This window comes from Alligator sinensis, unplaced genomic scaffold, assembly GCF_000455745.1.
Source record: "Alligator sinensis unplaced genomic scaffold, ASM45574v1 scaffold169_1, whole genome shotgun sequence".
Taxonomy (NCBI): Eukaryota; Metazoa; Chordata; order Crocodylia; family Alligatoridae; genus Alligator; species Alligator sinensis.
In genome coordinates this window covers 362,043-373,802 of record NW_005841924.1, presented here as the reverse complement: position 1 = coordinate 373,802, position 11,760 = coordinate 362,043, and the positions used below count along the sequence as shown (strand labels likewise).

Sequence of the window (11,760 nt, the reverse complement as noted above, 5' to 3'; positions counted from 1 at the left end):
TTCCCTAATTGTTTGAGGATTTTAAATAATGTATTGGCTTTTCTCAGAGCAAGGAATGGAATAGAGTGTATTTGAGATTTCTGTAGCAAAAAATGATCAGGAATTAAAATATGTAATCCGATGCATCACTTCTTATACAGAACTCTGAAGGAAATGTTCTTTCTGTTTCAAAATATGTCAGTTTCTTGAAATGAATTAGATTACACTCCTGCTTTGTTTCACCTTTCATTAGGTTAGACATTGAATCTTGTGCCAAATATGGCCCTAAAATCAGGTAGTTTTGTGTAATTGACAGTCACTGATAAGGAGAAGCTCAGAGCTACCTGTTAGGGATATTTCCATTGAGAATTAAGATATGGTAGCATAAACAATTTGTTTGATAAACTTTGAAAGCAAAGCTTGTTTTGTTACTTATGTGAACATTTCACAAGGTGGCAAAATCAGTTCTCTTTTTAAACAATGAATTTGAAAGCAAAAAAAAAAAAAAGTGAAACAGAAAATGATGTCAATAGTATTTCATTACTTTGTTTTGGCCTGAGGCTTGCATCCATGAAATGTTACTGCAATCTTGATTTAAAGTACAAATAGAAAAGAAAAATGTGCAGGAAAATAAGGCTAGGTGATGTACTCTAATATAAAAAGGACTCTTGTGGGAGTAGTTGAGTAGAAGAAGCAAATTTGTAAGGGATACTTGCTTAGCTGCTGTTTAAATGAATAAGTTTAATAACATAATGTGCAAAATATAAGTAGTAAAATGATATAGTTCCTTGCTGAGCAAGATGTTATGTTACTTTAAAAATAATCAAGATTTAAAAAAAAAAAATCTCCTTTCTGATATTGTTATAGTGGATTACATTGAATTGGAATGGAAAGAATTTTGAATAAATGGTACTTGTTTTTCAGTGTCTTGTTAGCCTTTTGCATTTCCCCCAGCAGGAAAAATAAAAATCAATGAAGTCAATTTCATGTTAATTTATAACCATTTTTCACTTTGAGGACTTACAGTACTGCAGTGTTTTGTGTGTGTGCTGCACAAGAATTAGATAATGCCAACGATGAGATTTGTGGCTTTTAAAAATGAATGAAAAAAAGTATTAGGATTTTTTAAAATAAAAGTTTGGCTTTGAAAAGCCTAGATTGGCGGGGTGAGGGGAGGAACGGGACGGGACGTGGAATTTAAATAGGAATGTGGTGGAAACCGTTTTATTGACCTAATGAAAGATATGCTATGGTTGTACCCACTGAAGCAAATTTCTGGAGATTTTTTTTATTCTTTTCTTCTTATTGTAATAGGCAGAAACCACAAATGCCAGTCTCTTACAAGTTCAGCTTGAATGCAGATTGCCTACCAGTGTGTACCAACAGCTAAAGGTATGTTTCAACCTTTTGTTTTAGTCCTATTTTAAAGGGACTGTGTCCAGAGTTTTTATGCAAAAAAATTCATCTACTTTGGCACAAATGCCATCTGAAATCCTTGCTTAAAAGTAAAAGAACCAGTATGATACAAAATGTGATTAATGCATTTAAATAAGATGAAGATAAAATAGGATAACACAGGTTTTGAACATCTTGAATATAATGAACAAATTGTCAAAATATTTTGAATTAATTAAATTTTCCCTGCAGTTTTTTCCCCACCAGTTTTTTGACCACCTCTAGTAACTAAAGAATAGTTGTAAGAAGTTGCTATCTAGAAAGCTTATGCTGTCTTCAGTGGGTTTTGGATCAGGCCTTTCATGCTATACTATGACTAAAGAGGAAAGTTATTTGTTCAAGAAACCCCAAAAGTTCCAACGTTTGGGTCTTGGTCTTATACTGGGAGATATCGCTAAAGTCGCACCTTCCACTGAGATGCCTTTTAACTCCTTATTGCAGTCATTTTCAACCATGGTGCCAGAGAGATTTCAAATAGCAGTCCATAGCATTAAAAACATTCTGAGCTATTTTCATTTTTTTGGTTCTTTGCAACAGAAAAACTGTGATGTTATTTTTCTGTAGTAAAAATATAGTGGAAACCAAAAGCTGACATTTTCTGAAGGGTGCCTTGAGTCTAAAAAGCTTGAGAACCACTGCCTTAAGATTAGGGAAAATCTCAAGGATTTTTAAAATCTGTTACTGAATTCTGTTTTGTATCTAAGCTGATGCAGGAAGTAAATTCAGTGACATCCTTTCGAGGATTTGGCTCCCTTACAGACTGCGCTTATTTTTTGTTAGTGCACACATTGCAATAGTTATTGACTCCTTTCTCGCCTCTCTGCCTTAACTGTCATAACGTATTCTAATTGGGCTACCCTCAAAGTGCACCTGGAAGTTATATAGGGTGTCCAATGTAGCTACTAGCTGCTTGAGTTGTGTGGGCTGCTAAGAGCACGTAAACCCCATGTTTGAGTGTCTGCACTCACTTCCTGTTTGCTATAGCTTGCAATTTCCAATGATGATCTCTGAAGTGATAAACGAGTAGCCTGGAATCCAGTTCTCTGAGCGCTGCCTTTTTCACCTTATACCTTACTGTGACAGTTAAGATAACCTGGGGGTCTCTTACTGTCACTTTTTGAGTCTGAACACACTTTGTTTTACGGCTGAGAGACCGTCCATCTTTGGAATTCACTCCCCTAGGCACCTTGTCGGTGCCCAGGAGTCACCTTCATAGTGTGATGCAAGATGCATTTGGTTTAGCACTAGTTGTCTTTCATAGATTCATAAATTGCGAGGCTGGAAGGGACCTCGGGGGATCATTGGGTCCAGCCCCCTGCACAAGGCAGGAAACACAACTGGGAGTCAGGTGACCCCAGCAAGGTGACCATCCAGTCTCCTTTTATTCATTGCTGGGTTCTGTTTCTGAAAATAACGTCTTGTCTGTCTTTGTAGTTGCAATGCCTGGCTGTGCTAGCAGTGGCCACTAGATAAATTAGCAAATAAAGTTTGAGCCAGGGCTGTCCCTAGGGTATGGCGAATTGGGGTGACCGTCCCAGTTTCTGTGCTTTGGGAGGCCCTGTGGAGCCGGACGGAGCAGCCATGGCCCCTCCTGCAGGTTCCGCCTGGAGCTGGTGGCTCAGTCCTGTGCCACAGAAGAAGCACAGAGATTTCCCGCCCCACTTTGGGGGGGTTACCATGGCCCTGTTCAGTATTAAAGGGGCCCCGCACAGGCTGATCTGCCCCGGCCCCTGCACCCACTCAGGATCATCTGGTTTGAGCGATATTTGTGTGAAATGTGTAAATAATGCATATCCAAACAGTAGTGCTTTCCATTAAGAGCTGTACACTTTTCATTTTATTCAAATAACCCCAGTTAGTGGTAAATAGAGAAGAGAAGCACAGACCTTGAAAACATTAACTCTAAAACTAACTCTAAACAGACTTAGCATTAACACTCTCACACTTTATTTAAACTGGAGGATTTTCATTTATGAAAATAGTTTTATGGTCCCTGTGGTGAGACCTTCCAGTTGAGGCTGCTGTTTAATTTGCATTTGGCACAGTCTTTATAACCCTAAAATTCTCTAAGTATCATTTTAATATTTCTTTACTTTGTGAACTGAGAACTTGCACTGGAGTCTAAAGTCTTCTGTTTGTACAATGGCAGTAACACAGAGAGCTTTCCCATTTTGCCTCCCACAATGTGCCCATTTCAGAGCCATTTACTGCCTCAAATTGATGAGTTCACAGGGCACTGTGAATTTCAACAAAGGTTTTAATTACTGCCATTTGAGTGGCACCTTTGTGATGGGGACGCTTGTCCACTAGGCAGTGGTTGAGGCCACCAGTTAAATGCATTTCTTTTCTAATCAAATTGTTTTATGAAACTTCCCCTTCTTTCCCCTTCCTCTGTCTCACTCCTTTGTCTCATTCCAGAGTTGCTGTTTTGTGTCTGATGATCCAATGCTGCTAGAAATGAGCTTAAGAGTAAGAATAGAAAATGCCCAGCAAAGACTTGTGGACCACAGACAGTACTTGCTGGAGAATGTTTTTGTAGTTTATGTAGCAATGGGCAAAACTGAAACCTCAGGTAAGTTAACACAACTGTTAATTTAAATGGAAATTTATTTTATACATACACCTAAATCATTCATGGTCACTTCATTGAGGCCCCTTAATTTTGCTATTTAATGAATAGGCCGTTTAGTACAGTGAAAATACTTGACATTTTATTTAGTACAGAATTATTTTGGTGGTATTTCTTAGCAGCTGAGGCATTTCATCCTTTCTGGTTGCCTTAAGATTAGGGTAGGAATCAAATGCAATAAAATACCTTTTTATTCGCGTTAGTATAATTGGGGTATGAAACAGGAACCAACACCCTTTTTATGGCTCTGTTAAATATAAATGTTTATATGAAATGGGATTATGTTTCCTTTATATAGCAAAAGTGCAATTAATAAAAATTTAAGCTTTCCTAGTTTCCAGTTAATTAGATCAATCAAATTATATCTGCAGAGAGGGAATGGGTTACAAAACCCTGGGCAGACCTGTACTAAAATGACTCTCTGTAGCTTCCTTTCTGAAGCTAAAATATCACAGACAAAAGCACCATGTCTTTGCATTGGTTTGGCAAACAGATATTCTCTCTAATTCCATGGGATAAGAGCTCCTTTATTTTTAATGATTTGTAGAGCATCATAGATATATGTTTAGCTTTCTTAGCATATTAGAACAAAAGCAGGTTTTTCTGCCATTTGGTTTCTCTTCTTTAATTAGCAAGTGCAGCGTATGAAAACATATGCAATTATTAAATTATCATTTTTAAACCACATGAAATTCATGCTAATAAAAAGACAAGGTTCCTTGGGTGAATTTGATATCTTTTATTAGACCAACCCAAATAGTTGGAGAAAAGTTATTAAGCAAGCTTTCGGGTTCAAAAACCCTTCGTCAGGCTAAGGAAGTTTCAGCAGTTGCTGTGTGCTCTTCCTGGATGGAATGACAAGCAAACAAGCCAGGGGCTGGGCTGGGGAGTCAGTTGCCAGGCAGATTATAATGTATCAAAAATCCAATGTCTATGTTTAGTCCCTGATCTCTAGTATCCAGCAGGTTGATGAAATGGAGTTCATAGGCTCATCTCTGGGAAGTGTTGTGTAAGTTTCCCTTGAGGATCAGGACTGAGAGATTGGAGAGAGAGTGGCCCTCCTGTGAGAAATGTGCCCCCCACCGGTAATTGGGTATTTCTGTCTTTGATGGATTTCCGGTGTGCGTTCATTCTGGTGTGCAGTTATTGTTTGGTCTCTCCTACACATCTTCCATCAGGGCATTTGGTGCATTGGATGAGGTATATTACATTTCTGGAGGTGCAGCTGTAAGATCCTGGGATGCTGATGTCTCTGTTGTGGGGTGTAGTAATAGTGGGGGTGGTGGAGATGTGTTGGCAGGTTTTGCAACTTCCTCAAGCCCAGAACACACCAAAAGGATCCAGACTGTGCCATGACAAGAAATGCAAAACCTGCCAACACATCTCCACCACCCTGTTGATGTGCTCAAGCCCTGAAGAGAAGGGAAATTATGAACATAATTAATAATTTGTATGAATTGTTGTGAAAGTATATTTATTCTTACACTAGTGGATAAATGTTCACATCTGTCATGTCATAGGGCCTGGCGGTAACCTCCATTTGACGACTCAAGAAATAGAAGCCCATTTTAATGTCACACACATTCACGAAATTTAATGCAAATCATAAATCCTTATGTACTGGGAAGAAGCCTGTCATACTTCCTTTGTGAGGTTGCTAGTGGGTGATTATAGATCTTTTGCCATGATGAAACTGTGGATGATTTAGCAGCTCCAGACAGTAACATTTTCTAGTTTTCTTTCTGTGCTTGTATATAAATGATAGAGACTTTGTAATCGGGGGCTTGCATCAAAAAACAAAGAAAAAAGTCTTAAAGCCACAGCACCCAGCTTTTAGGTAACTGAACCCTTCCCTTCCCCCTCAAGCCCTGGGTCAGATTTTCTACATTACATTATAACACCTTACAGGCTTCCAGAGCTTGCTTGAGCATTCTGAACCAGAGACTGGCCAAGAGTGAATGTTAGTAGGAAATTCTAAGGACAGAAGTATGTTCATAATTTCCCTTCTCGTCAGGGCTTGAGCACATCAACAAGGACTACGTGCAAGTTCTGTTGTCCACTTGAGTGGAACCCTCTCTTAAGTGTACTTTACATTAAATAGTTATTGGATAAGGTACAAAATGGTCCTGGGGCGGAGTGCTCTAATAATTTCATCCTGTTGGTCTATTAAGCATGATCTGAGAATGCCTACCCTCTTAAATCCCCTGGGGACTAAGACAAAGAAGTTCCCAGTTGGGTTGTGGGCATGAACTATTCATTGTTATTCAGCCTTGCCGAGATGGGACAGTCCTGGACATGAAGGGCATTTACACACATGTGGGGAGCCTGCTCCAATGCACTGGAAATCCAGTGCATTGGAGCAGATTTGATTAATCGAGTCTGCTGGAGCACATAAATTGACACGCTCTGGGAGCCCTACATGTTAACGTGTATCAGTGGCGCAGTACGCCTCTTCGCTGAGGAAATGGCAGGGAAGCGCTTTTGCCCTACAAGGAGAGGCTAGAGAACCTGGACCTTTTCAGCCTCCACAAGAGAAGGTTGAGAGGCGACCTTGTGGCTGCCTATAAGTTCATCACAGGGGCACAGAAGGGAATTGGTGAGGTTTTATTCACCAAGGCGCCCCCGGGGGTTACAAGAAATAATGGCTATGAGCTAGCAGAGAGCAGGGATAGAAGAGACATTAGGAAGAAATTCTTCACAGTTCGAGTGGCCAAGGTCTGGAACAGGCTCCCAAGGGAGGTGGTGCTCTCCCCTACCCTGGGGGTCTTCAAGAGGAGGTTAGATAAGCATCTAGCTGGGGTCATCTAGACCCAGCACTCTTCCCTGCCTATGCAGGGGGTCGGACTCGATGATCTATTGAGGTCCCTTCCGACCCTAACATCTATGAATCTATGAAGTAAAACACATTTGATGTGCTTTAGTTCAAAGTGTACTGCTGCCATTTTCTCATTGTGGAGGTGCTCTTGTGTTGCTGATACACGACATGTGGGCACTTTTAATTAGTGCAGCTCGCTAATTTAAAGTGCCCGGCACCGCGTCAGGAACACATGTTAAAATGCCCTAGGAGACTCAAGTCTGAGTGCCTAGGGAACTTGAAGGTCAATGATTAGAAAGCCTATAGGATTTAGGTGCCTATAGGACTAAATAGCAGCTGCATAGAAAATTTTAGATCATCTCTTAGATATAGATACTGACATTGCACGTAAGTGCTGTTTTAGGTAAATAAGGCTTTTTCTGATTTGGCCTTGAGTCTTTTCTCACCATAGTGCAAACTGAAGTAACTCCATTGATGTCCATAAATCAGGTTTTCGGCTGCATCAATTCTGCATTCAGCAAAGTTGGGAGGGAAGTAAGCAAGGATTGTATGGGCATGTTCACACAAAGGAGGCTATAAAGTACATTTGAGGCTTGGGATCAGTTTGGCCTCGAGCAGTGGTTCTCAACCTAGGTGCCACAGCACCCTGGGGTACTGCAAGAGCCTTTCAGGGGTGCTGCAGTAGGTCACTATGGCCGCTGCAACCAGGTGGAACTGCTGCATTCCACGCCTTGTGTGGAGCCAGACTAGGAAGGGCTATGGAAAGAGGGTTTACTTATGCCTGGTTTAGGGCAGGGCAGGAGCATATATATGGTCCTGTCACAGTCCTTCCTAGTTGGCTCTGCATGAAGCACCTGGGGCAGTTCCACCTAGCCACAGAGGTGGCAGGTGCACCCCAGCTGAGACGGTGGTTCTCAAACAGGTTGGCCCCAAAATACAAAAAAAATTATGGAGGAGTAGTATGAATCTAAAAGGCTTTGAGGAACATTACTTTAGAGTAAATTTAGAGCAGTGTTAGCTATACCCCTTTCCCTTAGCCATGGTCCCTAACACTGTGGCCAGGGGAAAAAGGCAACTGTGTCATCTGAGTGGATAGACTTGTACCATCTTAGTTTTAGGAAACAATGATGGCAGCTTCCTGATTTCTCTGTGCTGCCAGAATTAGGGACAAAGGTCTGATCCCATGGATTTACACATCTGTGAAATGGTGAGAAAGGAGAGTAAGTCCTGATGTGTGACTTAAAAGGCATATGTCACATAGAATAATATTTTCATGTAAATAACCTAATTATTATTTCTCTCATGAATGTGTGACACAGCAGGGGTGCCTTGATTCTGTGTGTATTTATCAGGGTGTTCTTTTTTTCTTTTTTGGACAGAAGATTCCACAGTAAAAGTGTACATAATGCATTCAGGGAACAGCCTTTTACATATACAGGTAATGTATGTTCTTCATGCAATCATTTATTTTGAGGCACTGAAATTAGTAGAGCTACTAACTTGATGGCTTATTATTTTGTAAGTCAACTTTACTACTGGCAAAGTAATGCTTTTCTATTACCTTAAGAAGCATTTAACATATTCAGATTTGACTGAATGTCCAACAGAATTTGCAGATGGTAAGCTGTAACTTACAGGGTGATTTTTCATATACTGAAGGAACTGTTAATTTGATTAGAAGCTGCATGTCAGCTTAGCACATGTGATAAACTGTTTCCAAATTTGTCAGGAAGATGAACTAACTAAACACTAAAATTATCAAACTCTAGTAATTGTGTCCTAGTGTTACATGGACTACTGATGTATCATTTTAATGTAGGATGTACAGCATTTCTCCCCAAAAGATGCATCATACGTGCAGTTTGAGCCCGTACTGCTGCTTACTTCTGTCACAGATTTTACAGAAGTTGCTTCTGTTGTTTGTAAAGGTACAGTATATATTTTTTGCCTGTAACATGATTATCTGAGCTTTGATAATGCCACTCTTCCTATCCACTCTTATGCCTCCTTCATATGTACTCTTAGGCACTTAATACCAGTTTGTCTGTGCAAGTTTACTGTCTTATGAATTATGGAGTTAGAAGCAGAAGAATTCCTTGTGCTAATTTTATTTCCATTGTATTTCATATGCACATTTGCACTCTCTCATGTTTATGTATATCAGAGCATCTGAATTTAACCCAATGCTGGTCATATTAGGAGGAAGGGAAATAGGTTAACTGTTAAAATTGTTAGTTGCTTGGAAATTTGCTTTTTGGATGTCCTTTTCAGCAGCCTTTTATCACTTCCAGGTGATTTGATTTTAAATCTATAGTAAACTGTGCTTGAGTGGAAATTTTTTGTGATAGTTTTTTGGAAAAACGGTTTATGAGATTTGTCCAAGGCAACGGAGTACATTTATAGATGAGCTAGCATTAAAATCAGAGTTTTGGGTCCTGCTCGGACCACTAGATTTCATGGCAAATGTTTATCATTAGACTTTGTGATGTTTTTAGTATAGAGGTCAGCAACATTTTCCATTGAGGGAGGCAGAATGACTCAGATCAGGTCTGAGGTGAGCATGCAGTGAGTCCCACCCATCTCTGCCATTTCTTCCTGCTACTTGGCTGCAGCATAGTACAGGGAGAGTTCCCCCTCTGTTGAAGCCCAGGGGCCTGGACTGCAGTGTAAGAAGTTTCCTGCCACCAAATGCTGCTGAAATCATGGCTCTTCACAGACGATAGATTGCCAACCCCAGCTCTAATACATTACTACTAAAACGTTTAAGTCAGTGCTTAGCATCAGTGAAAATCAGGACATTAACATTTTAGTGCCATGATTTCTGCTTCTGTAAACTGGAGTTATCAGTACTCTTTTTCTTGTAATGGCTTGATATCATCATATGAAAAGTATTATAGGAATTAAGTATTATAATTACAGGTGGTTTACTTAGTTTTTATATCTGTTCTTTACACAGCTATGTCATGTGACAATGGAAGTCACTATGCTGGTGATGCGAACATGAGTCCATTGGAAGGCACAACACTAAAAGCATGCCTTTCCCATCCTGTAGTTGAAGGGTATGTTTACGGTGGAATTTGTTAAACATTCATAAACATTATAAAACTAAATTATGCTCAAATATATGCTATTTCAATACTAAAGGCAGGCTTAAGGTACTAAGTGCCCCTGTATAGGCTTCTGTATCTCCTCTGTATTATTCTCCCCAAAGAAGGCATGATATTTCAGATAGCTATGCACTGATAGAAATTTTTGGAGCCAATACCGATAGCTGATATTTAAGGATGCATATTGGCCAATACCAATCCAATTTTTGGTACCACTGCCTCCAGCTGGTAAGCCTGGCATAGTGGAAGGGGAGGGAGCAGGGAAGGAGTGTGGGGGTGGGGAGGGGGGCAGATCAACACCCCACACAGTGAGGGAGGGGGCAGGGGCAGGTGCTGCCTGGGTGAGGAGGGCCGGAGCCACAGCTTGGGTGGGGGGTGTGCAGCTCCCATTGCTGCTTACACCCTGGGAGGGCACCGGGGGTGGGGGTGCCCCCTAGATCTATGCAGGGCTCTTCTCTGCAAGGGCTGGGCTCAGAGTGGGTGCTGGTGGTGCTGGGAGGATGCTATATCCATCCCAAATTTCACCGCCACTCCGCTCTCAGTGCCACCACTGCCAGCCACCTGCTACAGCCCTGGCCCACCTCCACCCACGTGCTGGGAAGAGCCGGGGCTCAGCTGGGCAGCTGGCAGTGGCGGCGCCGGGAGCGGAGCAGCGGGGAAATTTGGGGTGGATATAGCATGATATCTTCCTAGCACTACTGGTGCCCATTCTGAGCCCAGCAGCCGCCAAGAAGAGCCCCACGCAGCCCTGGCTGCAGCCCGCTCCACCCCATGCAGATCTGCGGGGCACATGCTCCCCACATTGCCCTCCCGGAGTGTAAGCAGCAGTAGGACCTGCCTCCCTGTCCCCTCCTCCCGAGCTATGGCTCTGCCCCACCCCATCCACCCTACCTGGGCAGCGCCTGCCCCCTCCCTCACTGTGGGGGGCATTGATCTGCCCCCCACCACACCCCTTCCCTCCCCACTCCCCTTCTACCACACCAGACTTACCAGTTGGAGGCAGCTCTACTCCTCACTGCCTGCATGCAGCACTGCAGCTGTGTGCAGCATGAGCATTTATTGGCCCCATAGGGCTGATATCCAATACAGCCAGTTTTCCTTATATTGGTACCGATCTGATATCGGTGCACCTCTAATTTCAGATAAGAGTGCTGTATTTAATATGGGCATTCATTCAGTGTTCAGTAAGAAGAGCCCTAAAGTGGTTAAGATTACATAGGTCACTCAGAATTGGAGTAACATTTTCTTGAGTAAAGTTCTTGTTCTTCCATGATAGGAAGATTTTTTTTTGTTACAGAAAACTGGACACTTTTTCTAGTTTTGACCCAATAAAGTCTATTCAGGACTTGCACGTAACGTAGTGAATGCACTGGGGCAAGTTGTATTCTGAAGCAGTTAGAGAAAAGTGTGAATTTCTAGCCAGGTGTTTTCCAGTTGCACTTGAATTTTTTCTGATATTAACTTTTAAGTATTTTTAATAAAATAAATTGTTCTTCTTCCAGAAGACTTAAAAATGCTCACCCCCTATAACAGCAGTATCTCTTGTTCTTGCTTGTATCAACTGCTTTGTTTAAAGGCCATTTTGTATGTCTGTTTTAATCTGTTTACCTACAGGTATTTTGACCTTGATCCTTCTGCAGCATTATTTCACATAGAGCCACATCATAATACTTCAGGAGTTTGGTCAATATGGTTTACAAACAATTTTGACTTCAGCATTGAAGTAAATGATGTCTTTGTAGCCAGAGAAACTAAGAACATTTTAAAGGTAGGTT

At 41.4% G+C, this 11,760-nt stretch overlaps 1 protein-coding gene across 1 annotated transcript in view; it reads left to right on the top strand.

Moving 5' to 3' along the window:
- TMEM131L (transmembrane 131 like) overlaps positions 1 to 11,760 on the top strand; it is a 153,067-nt gene that overhangs the window by 64,446 nt on the left and 76,861 nt on the right. The window contains exons 7-12 of the mRNA XM_025198521.1: positions 1,294 to 1,371; positions 3,853 to 4,006; positions 8,258 to 8,316; positions 8,698 to 8,806; positions 9,835 to 9,937; positions 11,600 to 11,753. Of these exons, the coding sequence (XP_025054306.1) occupies positions 1,294 to 1,371; positions 3,853 to 4,006; positions 8,258 to 8,316; positions 8,698 to 8,806; positions 9,835 to 9,937; positions 11,600 to 11,753 (657 nt within the window). The remainder of the gene's footprint in view (positions 1 to 1,293; positions 1,372 to 3,852; positions 4,007 to 8,257; positions 8,317 to 8,697; positions 8,807 to 9,834; positions 9,938 to 11,599; positions 11,754 to 11,760) is intronic.